This window comes from Neolamprologus multifasciatus, chromosome 8 (genome assembly GCF_963576455.1).
Source record: "Neolamprologus multifasciatus chromosome 8, fNeoMul1.2, whole genome shotgun sequence".
NCBI classification, from domain to species: domain Eukaryota; kingdom Metazoa; phylum Chordata; class Actinopteri; order Cichliformes; family Cichlidae; genus Neolamprologus; species Neolamprologus multifasciatus.
This window is the reverse complement of record NC_140446.1, coordinates 21370125-21387802: the sequence shown is the minus strand read 5'-3', so window position 1 is coordinate 21387802 and position 17678 is coordinate 21370125. Positions and strand designations below refer to the sequence as shown.

General features: G+C 40.1%; 4 protein-coding genes across 4 annotated transcripts in view; all 4 read right to left on the bottom strand.

Annotated features, from left to right (window-relative positions):
• Positions 1-3279, bottom strand: part of antxr1c (ANTXR cell adhesion molecule 1c) — a 39866-nt gene extending 36587 nt beyond the window's left edge. The window contains exon 1 of the mRNA XM_085170344.1: positions 250-3279. Within this exon, the coding sequence (XP_085026470.1) occupies positions 250-410 (161 nt within the window). The 5' untranslated portion in view covers positions 411-3279. The remainder of the gene's footprint in view (positions 1-249) is intronic.
• Positions 3280-3385: 106 nt separating this feature from the next.
• On the bottom strand, positions 3386-6767 carry rbp3 (retinol binding protein 3). The gene is made up of 4 exons (XM_085170343.1): positions 5173-6767; positions 4825-5015; positions 4410-4552; positions 3386-3829 (listed from the first exon to the last, which is right to left on the bottom strand). The coding sequence occupies exons 1-4, from the start codon at positions 6364-6366 to the stop codon at positions 3495-3497; spliced, it is 1863 nt and encodes a 620-aa protein (XP_085026469.1). The 5' UTR covers positions 6367-6767; the 3' UTR covers positions 3386-3494.
• Positions 6768-6893: 126 nt separating this feature from the next.
• Positions 6894-11474, bottom strand: irbpl (interphotoreceptor retinoid-binding protein like). The gene has a single exon (XM_085170342.1). It carries the CDS (start codon positions 11382-11384, stop codon positions 8604-8606), a length of 2781 nt encoding a protein of 926 aa, XP_085026468.1. The 5' UTR covers positions 11385-11474; the 3' UTR covers positions 6894-8603.
• Positions 11475-11607: 133 nt separating this feature from the next.
• gdf2 (growth differentiation factor 2) lies at positions 11608-17458 on the bottom strand. The gene is made up of 2 exons (XM_085170345.1): positions 16755-17458; positions 11608-16007 (listed from the first exon to the last, which is right to left on the bottom strand). Exons 1-2 carry the CDS (start codon positions 17197-17199, stop codon positions 15088-15090), a joined length of 1365 nt encoding a protein of 454 aa, XP_085026471.1. The 5' UTR covers positions 17200-17458; the 3' UTR covers positions 11608-15087.
• Positions 17459-17678: the final 220 nt, after the last annotated feature.

The window sequence follows — 17678 nt, the reverse complement described above, 5'->3', positions numbered from 1 at the left end:
ACACGCGCAGATGCTAATCGGCTAATGCAAGCTCTCGAGCCCGACTTTTTTTTCTTTTTTCAGTCTTTTTTTATGTCAAAAGTTAAACTTTTCTATCATTCCCCTTTTCTTAAAACAGCAGCTAGTTTGTTCACACTTTGAGAATGACACGCTTCAAAAGAATATTAAAATAAAATAATAATAAAAAAACCTCTGACAACAACAAAAAGTTAGCTTATTTGTGGTGTATTGCTAACAACCTCCACTTACTTATCAAGCACGAAGTACAGGTCAAAAGCTCCCTGGCAGGAGCTCTCCTCCTCCTCCTCTTCATCCAGCAGCCCCGGCTCGGCTCTTGCAGATGGAAAAGAAAGCAAAAATAATCCGAACAAAACCAAAACGAGACTTATGTTCAACAAAAATCTTGCCATAATCTCTCCTCCCGGCGAAACAGCGTAATTCCTTTATGGAGAGGGAAAAATGCCAAAACAAGCCAAAGTACTTCAGCGGGTCTTTACATCCCACAAACAATACTCTAAGTGGAGAGGCAGGGATGCTACCGAGACAAAAGAAAGGATGATGATTCAACTATTTTGAGATCAGTGTACAATCAGGACCACCCGCATCCCGGCCTGATTGCAGCAGGAGAAGTGTTTTGACTCAGAGAGGTTTATTTTTTTTTTTTAATGCTGGTGGTCTTCAGGCTCTTTTTCGGATAGTTTTGAATCCACATGCAACTGACAGGCAAAAAAAAGAAAAGAAAAAAAACTGCAAAAAATAAAAAGTTAATTGAATGGGTGGTTCGTAAAAACGGATAATATTTTCCTGTCAGTGTGTCAAAAGTGATTTAGTTCTAAAGAAGCCAAATGGAGCTGGGTGATGCAGAGCTGTGTTTGAAGCCGGAGGAACTGAGAGCCCGGGGGACAGACTTGGCTGAAATGGCCCAGGTTTCAAATTTCATCTTGAGGAGGAGAGAGGAAGGGAGGCAAAAAGAAAAAAAAAGAAGAAAAAAAATGGGTCAAGATCCCATTTTGCGCCTCCCTCACGTGGCAGACCGGCGCATGGGTGACAACAATTTATATCATTACAATTATACAAGGTATATGAACTTCACCGTGGCACTGCGTCCTCAAGCCACACCAGCGCGTTTATTTATCGAGCCTAGCATTTTAGCACGTTGTCCTCATTTGTTCGTTTACTTTCAGCATGCTGCTGATGGTTAACTATAAGCAGCAATATCCACTGTAATTACAACTCAGTGAAGCAAAGACTGTAATGAGTGTGGTAGATATGGTGAAGGGCACATTTAAAGGGTAAAGCAAACCCTCACATGAAGTGTGAGTGCTGCCATACATCAATCACATGAGGTAATCTCTTTCTTCTAAAATATGTTTTTAGAAATAGGTGTACGATTATTTTGAACAGCCATGAATACACTTAAATGATGACTTAATTAGAAATTATGGCGTCCTATTTTTAAATGTGTGTTTTGCTTTGGTTTGTTTTGTTTTGAATAAATAACCTGTTTAGCTTTTCTTTGAGTTTTGGAGCTTGAATGAATCTTGTCATCTGAGCTTTCATTAGCTAATAGGTAATCATTCACTCTATGATCAAATATGGTCATTTGCAGCTCCAAAATACCAATATGACCAAAGGGTTTTTGACACTTTTGAATCACGCTGTGGGGAAATGAGGCATGGGTAAAGATGACACTTCCTTAAAGTAGCACAAATGCTACTTTTCACAGTGAATCACAAAAGTGTATGCCAGGAAAGACTGACAAAATCAGCTGCTACCCTGATAACATCTAGAACAAATAACATCTGAAAGAAATGAGAAATGACAGTTAATAGAAACAGGACAGAAAACAGGAAGAGAGATGTAACTGTGAAGCTGAAAGGAGTAGAGTTAGTGAAGGTAGATGAGTGGAAATACCTGGGATCAACTATCCAAATCAACTGACAGTGCATTAGAGAAGTGAAGAAGAGCATGCAGGCAGGGTGGAGTGGATCAAAACAAGTGTCAGGAGTGATTTGCGACAGGAGGATAGCAGCAAGAGTGAACGTCAAGATTTACAAGATGGATGTGACACCTGCTATGATGTCTGGTTTGATGACGGTGGTACTGTCCAAAATACACGAGGCCAAACTGGAGATGCTAAGAATGACCAGAATGGACAGAGTTAGAAATGAGTACATCAGAAGGACAGCTCAGGCTGAGTGTAGCTAACAAAATCCGACAAAATCTAATCTAGTTGTTTTGTTCTTTCAGTTTACCTTCTACACTGATTTTTGTAGTAATTGCCAGAAAAAAGTCCTAGTTTTCTGGCTCTTTTCATATTTCCTCTTCCAAAGCCATATTTGCTGTGATCTATTATGCTGTCACTTGTACAAAAACCAGGCAGAAAAATAGATTCCTGAAAAGTAAACAGCAGCCTTGTTGCATCACTTGGACACTCTCCCTTTTTTCCATTAATCCCGTGGCCCCAGGCTCAAAACATGTGCTCACTTATCTATCCAAGGCAAACATAGTTCTTCAGTTTCTCACATAACATGGTGTAATCTTCCCAACTGAAATATCACTGAGGAAAAAAAACACCATCTGAAAAACTGCACATCATCCCTTAAACTAAATGCTCTGCAGAGCTAAACATCATGTAATGTATACTTTATTGATCTCCGTGGGGAAATTCCTCTCTGCAGTTAACCCATTCACTCAGTGAAGTAGTGGGCAGCCACCAATCAAGCGCCCGGGAGCAGTGTGTAGGGACGGTACCTTGCTCATGGGTACCTCGGGGTAGCCGTTCACTGGATTCGAACCCCCGACCTTCCGATCATGGAGCCACCACTCTACCTACTGAACACCATCTGCACATCAAGTAAAGTCTTCTTTCTCCCTTAATCTGTAAATCTTGCATTTTATACAAAAATAAACCAAATATACTGTTAAAATAATGAAATAACTTTTGTAGTGATGCAAAAACGTTTTATCTTATGTCATGCTTTAAAAAATGAGCACGACACTCTCCGTCATATATTTCAGTTTGTTTTTTATTGTGTCTGATAAAACCCAGAAATGTTCACATGGCACAAAGTTCGCTACATAGTGGAAAAATGATGCATGTTGTATCCACAGTAAGAACATCACATGTGATGGTTTCTTCATCAGAGTAACAAATTGATTATTATACAGAGCTCCTAATTATAATTTTACAAAGTTTTGTTGATGTTTTTTCCAGACGTCTTTGACAAACACTAACTTCACAAAGAACTGCATAGGCTTTTGAGAGCCATTCATTCTCAACCACCTCAGCACAGTAATATATGACAGAAATGAAAACTACAGAAAACTTTCCTCTACTTTAAGAACAGACTAAAAAGGCTTAGTTATGAACAACAGATTATACTTTATTTTTTTACATAAAACCTACATTGTTCACTTCTTAAACAAGTCTAGACTCTTGAGATTATTTGGCTGCCAAAACAAAGAGGCGATTGTGTCCCCCGTGACTTTGTTCAGGACTTGGTTTCTTTAACTGCGAGGTGCTTGTTGAATATGCCTTTGGCGGTGTCGAGGGCAGCATCAGCTGGGACGGGAATGTGAGGTGCAATGCCGGCTCCCTCCCAGGCTGGCCCTGCGGAATTGTCAGAGTGAACAGTGGGGATGCTGAGGAAGATATCGGTCTCGCCGACCTGGAAGGTCTTGGGTGGGTGGGACGCCCCAGCTGTAGTTTCGCCAATGATCATGGCGCGGCCCAGCTTCTTCATGATGTAAACAAACTCTTCTGCAGCACCAGCAGTAGCTCCACTGGTCAGGATGATTACACTTTTCTTGGAGCCATACCGTACACCTGAATAGGAGAAAGGTAGATAGAGATATGGCTGAAAGTCAAGTAAACAAGGGAAGTAAGTTATTTCTGGATAATGGAAAGGATTAAGTTTGAGCATGAAAACAAGCTGGTAGAAAAGGGATATGGATAACTGTATGCCAGAGAGGCTGGATTATATCGTGGGGTTCCAGGTGAGGGTACAGATGAGAAAATAGTCTGATATATTCTAACCACAGCTGCCCTGCAGATAACTTTGAAAGACTGGTAAATTCAGAGCATTACAACCTCCAGCACAGGGCCAGCTGGTCTGTTTGTATTAAAAAACAAAGGTGCCCTTTTGTCTGTTCATAAATCTGCGTATCACTGTTTCATCAGACTTGAAAATATAAATATATATATATATAAATAAATTAATATATAAATAATATATATAAATGAAGCAATGGGAACAATTTGGAGACAAGTTTCTGGATACCAGATGAACGTCTCGTTTCAGCTCTGGTTTTGAATCTTTACCAGATTCTTATTGACACATCTGTCTTCTACTGAAATCTATTGCACATATTCAAAAAAATACACAGACTGGATTTTTTTTAACTACCGGTGAGTTCCTGCAGAGTTTGGAGCTCTGTGATGGTTCCAGACGATCTGTCGTAAAGCTTGTCCAACACAATCTGCTTGTCCGCGTCAAAAAAGTAAGAACAGAAGCCTGCGATAGCTGTTGTTGGCCCCCCGAGATTGTTCCTGCAAATTCATTGATGGAAAGGTTTGATTCTTAGTTAAATTTAATGGTCATTTGTGATTTCTTTTTATTGATGGATGTCAACCCACATTAGGCTATCTCTGGACATCAACCTGACGATTTGAGGAAAAATCATTCTACATTCTTCAATAATGATCAAATCCACTTTATTAAGAGCTAGACTGTTGAGCTATAGCAGCTTTAATGACTGATTTAGACACAAGGAACGTTTTTAATAGAAACTTGGACTGTCATGTCGAGTAATATTACTCACCTGAGGTCAACGATCAAAGCATTAGTGTTGAGAACTTTGTTCCAGACATGTTCAACAATAACCTGGGCAATAGGCTTCACCTCCTCAAAGTCTCCAAACATGTCAAAACGCAGATAGCCGATGTTGTTTTCAAATACGTCAGTATGGAAGGAGACTTTGATCAGTTCAATGTACATTTCTGGGGTATAATCCTGTGGAAAGCAACAGGCACCAACTTAACATGTATCATAATTGTGACCAATATTTCTATGCCTTATTTTTTAAATAGCTCGCCAGTTCATTTGCTTAACAGGAACTTTTGTCCATCAAACTGAAACAAAATAACAAACTCAAGTCTGAGTGTCTTACCATAGGTGGTAGGGCTGGAGTGTTGCTGGTGGTCTTCAGGCTCTTGTCCCCAGAAAGGGTCTGCAGATCAGCAGACAACTTCAATTCCAAACTCTGCTTGGAGACAACCATATTGTACGTGCCACTTTCCAGCTGCTCTTTGAGCTTTGCTGCAACATCTGACCCAATATTTTCAAAGGCATAGTTGTCAGCGATCAGGGTTGCTGATCCCTCAATGATTGCTGGAACTTGGGCACGGAGGTTGATGATCTTGATAGCGGTAGCAAGGGCATCCTCAGCATTTACCTCCACATCTGGGGTGACACCTGTGACCTCCCAAGTGGAGCCAGTAATGGGGTTGATAGACTTAGCAGTTGGTACAGTGACATAGAAGTCAGAATCACCAGCTTTAAATTTATCAATTTTCACCGAGCCTCCCGCTGTCTTCTCACCAACAATGGTGGCCCTTTTCAGATTCTGAAGACAGTAGGCAACATCTTCGGCAATGCCCTTGGTGTTTTTGCTGGTTAGGACAATGATGGATTTAGTTGCACCATATCTCTGCCCAAGCAGATCCGGCATAGTAAACAATGGAGTGGTGGTGTTCGAGGGACGGTCATAAATGCTGTCGATGTGAATCAGAGGCTCAGCTTCGGTGAAGTAAGACACAATGTAGGGGATCCCAGTGACTTCCCCACTGCCAGTGTAGCGCAAGTCAAAGATGAGGGCAGATGTAGGCAAGATTTTACTCCAGACAAGGTCTAGAAGCAAAGGACCAACCTTTTCAACTGCCTCTTCTCCAAGGATGTGATCAATCCTCAGATAGCCAATGTTGCCCTCCAGGATATCAAGCTTCATGGAGTTCTGGATGACTGCGATGAGCTGCTCAGGGGGCAGGGGAGGCAACTTTGGGGGAACTGCAGGAGCGTAGTTTGGCTCATAGGAGACCTTCAGGCGTAGGTCACTGACTGTGTGCTGAACCCCACTGCTGAGGACATTCGTCAGAGTTTCGGCATCTGGCATGTTGAGAATACCTGTGTTGCTGCTGGCTGCTTCGATTGCCTCCTTCATCCCCACCAGCTTCTCTGGTGAGCAGTAATTGTTCAAGATGATTGTTGCTATGTCTACGATGACACTGGGGGAAAAGGAGGCATGGCTAAAGAAAACATTTCCCAAAATTAGCAGAGATGCAACCAGAACGAGAGTCTTTGCCATTTTTTGCCAGTTCAGCCTGACAAAAAAGCGAGCAGACACAAAACGCACGTTGTTGAACCAAACCTCTTTCCCCAAAGAGGTCTTCTGTCAAATGGCACTGTTTTGGCTGCAAGGTTTCTGGTTAGTACACTCATAAGAGGATTTATCCCACATTAAACCTCTAATCGCATTATCCTGAGTGCTTCTGCAAGGTAATAACAACCTAGCTAAGTAGATGTAGTAATACAAGGTGCTGCTAAAGATACTGGTGCTAGAGTTACGCAATGTATCCTGGAGTGAAAGGTTCCTGTGTCAAATAAGGCCAGTTTTATAATTGATAAAGGTCAAGAAAGGCATTAAGGGTAGTGAAGATATGACCTGGGTAAGTCACTACCTGCAAATACAATATACAAATGGGGGTAAACATTATATCTTAAATCTTACATAATATTTGAAGAAGGAAAACAATGGAAATGGAGAATAACTGTAAAAACATTAAAAAAACCAGCAGATGCCGAATACACCATCAATAATGTTCCATCAATAACTGAGAAACACCTAAGTCTTTATTATTTTTTAGAAAATATACACATTTAACAGCAAAGCATCACAAATGAAAACTAAAGAGGGAGATCTAGTTTAGGTTTGTTTGCTTGGTACTTGCTCCCTCTGCTGGACTGTTCTTTTGTTAAAGACCAAAACAAAAAAATAAAAATAAAAAATAGAGCATTATTACAGTAAACTAAGCAAAAGTACGCTAAAACAAGTAGGCAAACTCAAACAAAAAACAAACAGGGATTTCACGTGACAGGGTCGAAAGAATATCCACATTATTTTACATATAATTTAAAATGTGATAATTTTAAAGAGTAACACAGAGAAAACAAGTAAAGAAGAAAGAAAAAACTACAAAAACCTTTCCTATATTATGAATAACTGGAAGTTGTTTTACTTACACAATATTCACACTTAAATGGGGCAAATGTATTGTAAAGGAATCATCAGCTATCACATGCTTTTCACAGTTAAAATGTCCACAGCTTATACATTCCCTTCTGTAATAAGATCAAATATTAATTCGTGCTACTTAGTTACTCAAAGTCTCTCTAAATGGAATAACAAGCAAGTGCTCTTGGAGCTTAAAATTTCATATTGAAGTGAAGTTGAGTTCATGTAGAAAGGCCTTCGAAAAAAGTAAAAAGACTAGATTACGTGAAGCCTAATGCCAAAAAAAACAACAACTGATGACAGTTTGGCATAATAGAAGACCTTCTTTGTTAAACTACTAAAAAACACTGCCTTTAAATCAAGGTGTCAAACATGCCATTTGGTCAGCTCTGTCCCACTGAATATCTTTGCAATATCAATTGTGAAAACAGCAGAGAATTAACTAAAGTTTCTAATTTTTAAATAAAATCTTCTTGTGATTAAGCGAGATTAACTGAACAGGAGTAAAAATGTATGGAAAAAGTAAAAACCAAAAAAGTTTAATATTATTATAGTTTTATTGTAGTGTACTGTAATATTATTTGAGGGCTGGATATTTAAAAATCCAGTGATTTTCAATGCATGTAATAAAAGTGAGCTGAAGAAATGTTGAGAAACTGAGACAAATCTGTTCATCAGTTTTGTAAATGAACGGTGTGCTAAATGTGAAGATTTCCAGCATATACTCTGATCCTTTTGTGCAGCATATAAGATCAATCCTATGCTGTTTTACTTATTGACTGTTTTAAAGACCAACAGGTGCCTGCCTCTGTGGGAACCAAGGGAAAAGTGCTGGGAACACAGACAAGTATCAAGGTCCCCATGAGTTTCAAGATTCTCTAAAACCACTGTCTTCCTTGAGTTGACCCACAATTTTGGATCTAAAATCAATCTGAGGAAAGTACCCATTGACTAAAATGAGTTTGACACCCATGACTTAAAATAAAATTTCTTTAGGTGCCAGTTTAGCTCAGTGAGTGAGCATGCCCATTCATTCAGTGGGTAGCTACCAATCTAGCAACCGAGGAGCAGTGTGTGGAGACCATTTGGTGGAATTGAACCTGCAACCTTGCGTGCATCGGACAAACACTGTACCTATTGAGCCATCCCTGCACTTTGGTGTCAGAGCCAAAGAAATTAAATAAAAAACAAAACAAAACATCTAATTACAAGGCCACACATGCTACACATGGAACACAACAACACACACATTTACATTGAAGTGGTGCCTAAGCAGAAAAACTAATTAACTAGTCATTTTTGTTGCATTTTTATTGTTTACCTTGCACTCTCTTCAGCAACCTTGACTCTAGGATTTTCTGAGCTACAGATAAAGCCTCATTTGCCTGAACAGCAATATGGGGCTCAACCCCCGAAAAGCTCCACATTTTTCCAGTGACGGCACTAAAAACAGCTTGGTTAGGAATGGAGGCATACAGGACAGTGTCTCTGATCTGATAGGTTCTACTTGATAAAGACCCACCAGTTGTTGGCTCGCCAACAATTGTGGCCCGATTTAGGTCCTTCATTGTGCAAGTGAATACTTCGGCTGCTGACCCAGTCATATGACTGGTCAAGATGAATAGTTCCTTGGAGGATCCGTATCTTTGACCCCTCACCTGTGGAATTGTCATGACTTCTGTCATTGTGGTTGTTGTTCGGTCAAAAACAGAGTAAAGATGGTGTAGAGGTTCTGCATCAAAGAAATAACTACACAAAAGTGGAATCGCGGTTGAATAACCACCACTGTTGTACCTCATATCAATTATGAGGGCATCTGTATTTTTTATCTTGCTCCAAACAGATTTTATGAGATGCGGCCCGATGGCTTTTACCACTTCTATGTCTGCCATCATATCAAACCTTAAATAGCCAATGTTACCTGGTAGAAGCTCAATTTTAAAAAGAGCATCAATTATATAGCCCACTTCCTCTGCTGTAGGAATCTTTGGGAGTTCATGAAGTGACTCAGGCTCAACCTCACAGTGGAAAACATGCAGTCGGTGATCACCTGAAGTCTCTTGGAGATCTGCTGTCAGCTGTGATGCCAAAGACTCAAAGTCAACCACCGAGCGGTATAATCCGTCAGCCCATTTACTTACCAGCACCTTGCTAACCTTTAGCGCGACTTCGTGGATTGCGTAGTGATCTTCTAACAAATCTCCAGCTCCTTGTATGAGGGAATTTAGTCCTTTGTGAAATTCAGCAATCTCATGAACATGGTCCACTGCTTCTTCAGCAAGCACAATGGCATCAGGTACCACCCCACCACCCAGCCAGAATTCTCCATTGTTGTCGATAAAGTTTATGAAAGGAACAGTGATGGCAATATTGGTCCCCTCTATTTTAAAGGTCTTTGAGTGCATCAGGGTACCAGATGTTATTTCCCCAATGACTGTGCCACGATGTAATGACTGTATCAGATAAGCAAACTCTTCGCCAACACTTGCTGTGTAATAACTGGTTAACACGTAAATCTCCCGCTTTGAGCCATACGCTGGTCCTGTAATTTTAGGCAAAGTGTCGTGTTCTGTTGTACTATTCTGAATTCGGTCATATATTGTAAAAAAGTGTTGCTTCTGTGATGTGTCCTGTAGATAAGACAAAATAATGGCTAGAGAGGTGGAGGATCCACCGGTGTTATAGCGCAAATCAATAATCAAGTTAGCAGTATCTTTGAGGGGTACCCATACCTTTTTAGCCATGACCTCTTCTAAGTTAGCAGATGACTTGACAAACCTGTCAAAGCGGACATAACCAGTGTTGCCTGGGAGAATTTCCACTTTGAGCAATGTATCAATGTATCCCGTTAATAGTCCAGGATCGTCTGGAACTTTGTCATGTTCATGGCCTTCCTCTACATTGGCTGCATATTCTGGCATGTATTTGATTGTCAGTCTGGGATCTTCAGACACAGTCTGGAGCACTTGGTTGAGTCTGATTGCTAGACCCTCTTCAGATACGACAGACAGGAAGTCTGTAGATTCCAAGAGTTGAAGAAGAGCTGGAACTCTTTCAGTAAACGTGTAGAACTGGTCGATTTTGTCAGAGATTCTTTGGACAACTTTTGGAATATAATTCCTTATAGCCAGAAGTGATTTGGCTTTTGCAACAGCTTCCTTGGCAATGATGTGGACATTTGGAGCAACACCAGTGACCTCCCAGCTCTGACCTGTAATTGGGCTGACAGATCTTGCCACAGGAACTGTTATGTAGAACTTCGACTGAGCAATCCTAATTTTTTGGACTTTCACCGACCCACCAGCAGACTTTTCTCCAACTGTGATGGCCCTCCTTAGGTTTTTTAGAGCATACGCCACTGCCTCAGCAGCCCCCGTTGTGCATCTACTGGTCAAAATAATGACATCTTTTTTCTTTCCATACCTTTCCCCCACTATAGATGGGATGGTCCATAGCTCCCTGGTTGAATTTGAAGGCCTGTCATATACAGTGTCAATATGAATAACGGATTCAGGGTCTGAGAAATAGGAGATAATAAAAGGAACTCCAGAGAGCTCTCCAGCTGTGCTGTACCTTAGGTCAAAGATTAGTGAGGATGTGTGAGCAATATTATCCCAGATATTTCCCATGAGCTGCGAGCCAAACTTTACTGCTGTTTCCTCCCCAATGATCCGATCTATCCGTAGATAGCCAACATTGTTTTCCAAGATATCCGCCTTGACAGAGTTTTTCACCAGCCGGATCAGCTGTTCTTTTGGAAGAGATGACAGAGTTGGTGGCATCACTGGGACAAAATTAGGCTCATAGGAAATGGTCAACCGAGGATCATTCAGTGCTCCTTGTACTCCAGCTGTGAGCACAGTTGCCAGGGTCTTCCTATCTGAAATCTGTAGGATTTCTCCACTGTTGATAGCTTGTTGGATGGCCTCTTGCATCCCAATCAGGTTCTCAGGGAAGCAGTAGTTTTCCAAAAGAATCTTGGCCATTTCTAATACTAGAGCAGGCTGGAATGACGAGTTGCTGGATAGAGTAGATAGAAAAAACATCAATAGAAGTGGCACTGTCGTATGCGCCATCTCTAATATCTTCATCAACGCTGATAGAAAGAGAACCACCTCCGTCTTTGCTTTTTCTGGGTTGTGTTAGTTGATTTGTGTTCAGAGACTGTGGATTTCACTGGAAGGAATATGTCATTGTCAAAGGTTTTTTGGGCAGCAACATCAACATAAGAGGCTTTTGTCTACAATAAACCTTTAATCGCATTATATGTAGTGCTTCAGCCTGCAGACAATAGCAGACAGAATGAAAAATGATAAATGGGAGGTACAGTTTCTCACTGTTTTTGACACAAATGTAATAGAGGTTTGGGTTCTGGTACCTCTAGTTTGAACACTTGTAACTGAAAGACAGTTTACTGTTTATTAGAATTATTTTTCTATTTATTTTTCTATTACAGTCTGCATCATTTACCAAATTCTCCCCGTGGAATACTCAGTACTAAAAAGGTGATAAATGAGGCTGCACTGATTTGTGCCAAAGCCCCAACTGAAACACTCCCACTCCTTGTTCCCTCTTTCTTCCTTGCCTGTTACGAAAGCTTATGGTGGTGTATTTTGGTGCTGTTGGTAGCTTTAGTGGGTCATGTCTGGGTCATTTCACTGGTGACATGATTACACAGTTTACAGACAAAGCCTTCTTAAAACACATCCAGGATCAGAACTGGGTAACAAGTTCCCTAATTCAAAGTGTGTGTAACACCCACACTTTGAACCCAATAATAATAATTGGAACAAACAGTTGAGTGGAAAGTTTTTATGTCTATTGAATGCCTTATTTTCACAACAAGGAAAAGTTTGGATATAATAGAAAATTGATAGCTGGTAACTTTCCATTGTTTACTCAGATTTAAACACCAAGGCATCATAAGACCAGCTCACAACTAATAGTGCCAGACACGAGCTTATTCCAAATACTAGACTTGCTAATCTTAACGTCTTAGCGTTTATTACGGCCTCATACCTTATATAACAAATTCCAGTCTCATCCAATTCCCAGGGTGCTTATCGAGAACTTCGAAACACTGAATACTTCCTGATGTTGTCACTTTGTGTCAAATAAAAGAACAGATTATATCATTTTTGCTGATAATAAAATACCTAAGGGTTAACATTCTTGAATTACTGATTCAGAAAGTAGACTGTAGAAATGAAGTGGCGTAAGAGTTAAGATGTTTGCTGTGATAGTCACGCAACAAAACGTATTAATGTCAGCAAGATTTAGAGCTGAGTTGCCAACACACATTCAGGAATGAACAAACGCATGGATCATCAGTGTCCATTTCATTTTGCCTTTCATGGCTGTTCTAATCACTGTTCTTAAATGATAATATTAAACAGTAGAAGAAGAGACTTAAAGGCTCCGTTGTCCCATGCTGTTAGTGATTGGAGGAACACACTGTTATGAAGCAAAAACTAATGGAGCTTTTTCCTTGGTTCTCAGGAAACAGGAATTCTGACCCTGACACTGATGTTATTTTAAAACAAGATCAATTTAGTGCTACAGGACATGGAAGTGTTTGCACAAACTTGTCCCCTCATTGATTTCAACATGGTGGGTCGAACTCAGATAAGACTATGTCACTGACATTTAATATTTACACAGCTGACAGTATAGATTACTGTATGATGAGTGTGTGTAAGGGGGATAACTAATTGTTTTTTCCACAGCCATTAGTTTATACAGTCATTTTTTCCACAATTACATTAAAATGTAGAACCTCACTTTCTCTTTCTCTTTGTTGTTTTCTATAATTTGTGGACTTTTGGAAAATAGCATTCATGGAGACATTATACAGGCTTTTTTTGTAACGCTATTACTCTGTGCAATAAAAAGTCAGTATTGCACAATGTGAATAACTGTGATATTTCTTATTTCATCACCTGCCTCTAATCATCTTATTAGTCTTCCACTGTATAGCAGCAGTTCAGAGTTTCAGTACCTAATGACTAATTGTCTTTGTGGATCAGCCAGCTGTGTCTTGTGTTTTGAGTCCAATTGATATCGGATTTTTAGGAGCAATGGTGATATTTGATGATTAAAAATCTGATATTTTGGCTGATTTTTCCTTTCATATGCATGTAAAAGACAGATTTCCCTGATTTGTTATATGTATTGGTTTACAGTTGTTTTAGGAACATATTAATGAATTCATGCTCTGGACAGCTATGGTCAGGTCAGCTGGTTTATGTGCTTGTGGTTTTCCAGACTCACGGATGTTGCCAACAGGGAAGTGGCAGAGTGCCCTCTAGTGGACAAACTGTGCCCTGTTGACACTCACAGCATTTCATTTATTGTCCATAAATATCAATAACAATAGACTAGCTAATAACTAATATAATATGCTTAATAAACTAAATGCAGTCATGTAGGATGAGGTGAGTAAGTCAAAAAGGAGACTTCTGGCTGAGAAGAGCCCAAGAATTTTTATTAATTTCAGGGTTGGAATGCCTTAGAAACAAAATGATGACATCATGCTACATCTGCACACTGAGAGCAAATATTCTAATAATTATTATTTCTTTTAAATATACATTTTTCTGTAATTTCTTTCTCTCAGGGATCATAAGTACAGATACACACCTATCAATGTTTTTCTTCTGCCCCTCTGTAGTAGCCCATGGTGGGCATGTTTATGCTGTCAATGAATGCAATGTTAATAATTTACAGACTAATATCAGATATATATCAATATAAATAATTTATACATACAATATCAATATACAGATGTGTTATATCAGCAAATGAGCAGAGATTATATGTGAATTTATGTTTCACCAACTTATTACAAACAATAATTATACCTGTTTTACCTGTAATAGTAAACTCGTTTAACTTTGCTTTTTACATGCTTTTTATTATGTACTCCACACATACAGGGAAAACCTTTAATGTACACATAATGAGAATTAAATATAAATGCAAAATGTGTCCCTTTCCTTTGCTCTTCCACTATTCTGGTGGTCTGACAAACCGTCTCGCATATCTTACAATGAACTCTCAAAAGCAGCAAGTCTGTGATGCTGTTAGCATTGGGGTATTAATTTAAGTGATTGCCAGTTTTTTTTTTTCATCAATTATGCATAGGACCTTACTTCTGACAAAAATAGGTGCATAGTTTAGAGCAATTCTTTATTCCTTAGTATTCATTTATTTAAAATATTTGCTAGAAAAGTTCTTATTTTGAAGTTTAGCTTCTCCCTAGCTTAACTTAAAATTGAACCTAGGGATGGGAGCTATTTTGAGCACAATCAACAGACTCCTGTGCCTTGTATGACATCTCTTTTCACGCTGTAGAGAATTCTAGTCCACAATGATAGATTAGAAATATCCCTTCTAGTCTAGAAGAGCTAATCACAGCTTTTTTCACGGTAAGAATAAAATAATATGGAGAACTTAAAGCTAAATACAGGTGGTGCGCGTTTATTATGAACTTCCACGAGGGAGGGTGGCGTTTCCCACATGAAGCCATAGTTTGCTACTGAACTTTTTTCTACATATAAGTCATGTGCATATATCAGTTGAATCAACAGATCAATAAAAAAAAAAAAAATCAGTAGAATTAATAGAAAAGACTTTAAAAAACAAAACAAAACAAAAAAAAAACTCTGGAATATTTTACAACCTTTTGGACCAATACAGGGCATGAAAGTTGCCATATGACCTGTTATCCTTGAACATTGAACTAAATGGAATAAAATTTAAGATGATCATTACCTTTGCTAGGGTAAGGGCAAACTACCTGCAGCCACACTCTGCTACCTTCATCTCTTCATACAGATATCTTATAGTGATGCGCCCATTCTCCTGATACATGACTGTGATGGGGTCAAGTTGGATTGGGACGCAGCATGCCATGTTGGCCTTCTTGGGGTCCCTCATGTTCATTAGCGTCTGGATAAGGGCGTGTTTTGATGGAGATGACTCATCCGTCAGTGGATGGTAACACTGGCCGCGACATTCAAAGGCATCATATTCCCGAGGCGCCACGATCCAGCTGTCCCAGCCAATGTCTTTAAAGTTGACCTTGAGCGAGGTCCGCCGGCAGTATTCCCTCGGTGCTCGTCTTTTTGTTCTCTGTGGGTGCTGAGAATCGGGGATCTCGTTTGGTAGCTGATATCCTCTGTTCCAGTCAGCCCCTGAATGTAGGATGGTTTCTTCTTCATGAAGGATCATCTCTCTTAGTTCCTTCTTCATCTCCCTCCTCCTGTTACTGAGGTCATTTGAGAAGACAATCAAAGCCGCAGAGGTATTATCGCCGACGGACACGCTCATGTTTAAACAGCTGGCCCCTGCCGCCCCGCTTCCAGAATCCCCACAATCTTTCATATCCACCGCTACGTCAAAAACAGTCGGTGCAGGGCCTGACTTGATCCAGCTCTGAATAGCCGTGGTCACATCAAACGTTGTCCATGTGCTCTGAGAGCCTGCCACCTCTTTGCCCACCAGCAGTTGGGCCGAGGATGTGAAATTGTTCGTATCGACTTCGTAGACTTTAACCATGATCTTGAAACTGTGGGAGGTGACTCTTGGCCTGACGTTTGGGAAGAAGAAAAGCTGCAGCTCAGCAGTTGTGATCTTTTCATGGCTGGGGATGCTGATGTTGAACTGCAGCCTGTACTTTGACTTTGTCCCATTCGTCATAGAGAGAGTAAAATCTGTCAAAGAGAAAAAACACCCTGATCACTGATACATCTGAAACAGCAGCAGGGATTGTCATGGTCGGCCACGGACTGTGTACCTATTGCAGTCAGAAGTGAAATCTTCTTATTTATTTCTTATTTCATTTTCTATAGTACCCTAACATTGACAATATTATTTGATAGATTCGATATCTGTCTCAGGAGAGACCAAAAACAGTTCACGAACACTAGAGATCCAAAGACCACACAGGCAGTAACCATAATACAGAAACTGATGTGCAGTTCTCATTGGCTAATCAATCAAAGGAAATCATCTGGGGATACTTTCGTTGGTACTTTACATCCTGCATCTTCACCAGAATATATAAAATCATGTAATAGCAAAGGAAAAGCCACTGATGAGGGCTTAGAAGCAAATATTTCTCTATTTCTAAGAAGTTTCAGCTCATATATGCTAGGAAATGTTAATATTACCCCAGCTGAACATTTCAAGAAACAACAAAAAAAATAGCAATGTGGATTTATCAGCTAGTTGTAGCTCTGAAGAGGGAAACCTGTATTACCTGTGTTAGCTGCAAAGATCTAAACCAGATATAACACAAATGTGCATTTCTCAAGGTGGCTTTTCCAGATATGAGTCTTGATTTGGAATACTGGAATAAACAAGACTCATTTTCATGATCCATGAATGTCCCTCTGCCATCAGCTACATGTAACTCAGAGTGTACTTTTGCCGTGTCCAGTTAAATCCAATTCAGATACCTTGCACAGTGAAGCTTCGTATGACATCAGACTGAGGGGCTGCCGAGGTGTCCGAGGCATACTTGTTGTACAGTTCCATCATGAACTGAGGGGGGATGATCTTGCTGTGCTCCTGAGGAACATCTGACAAGTTGAGCTGTCTCAGAAAACCCTCCTTCATGGTTCCCAGGAGGTTCTCCATCCTCGAATCTGTCTCTTCCTCTTCCAGAAGGTCCTCTGAGAGCTGAGAGTAGAGTTCCTCCATGTTCCTTCTGATGTCATTGTTGATAGGTTTACAGTGGCAGGAACCAATGGTAGCCACCAGACTTAAACACACCTGGAACAGGCAGCTTCTGGAGAGCTGCATTTTGAATGTGACTAAACTGGTGAGAACTTCACCGTCTCCCCTGCTCGAAAACAGACTTTGCTGTGGCAAATTTTGAAAATGGCAATTCTCAGTACACATATCAGACTCCTGGTGTCCGCTCCCATGCTCCCAGAGTAAACAGGGGGACTTGTGTCAACCAAAATAGTAGCTTGGCCATGCTTATCACTGCAGCTGATGCCTTCTTTAAAGCTTTGTTATCATTAGAGGGCTGTCTGCTAATGAAGACACTGTAAACAGTTGACAGGGATAATGAAGGGGGTGCTGGAAATTGCGAGGTTACTGAAAAACAGACATTTATAAAATTACTTTCCCCAACTCGGATGTGGCTTCATAATGAAACCAGCCAAAAGAAAAAGTGATAAAATGTCAGCTTGAAGGCGTAACAGCCTTGCTTGTTAAAATCTGTAGCTAGATTAGCTTTGTAGTTCTCGTGGTTTCAGTGCTGTGGTCAAAATGTCAAGAAATGTTCATGTTTTTATTAAATTTCTAATTAGGCAGCAGGATCCAACCAATCCTATCAGTGTGTATGTTTCACATTTCACATCTCTGGCATCAGT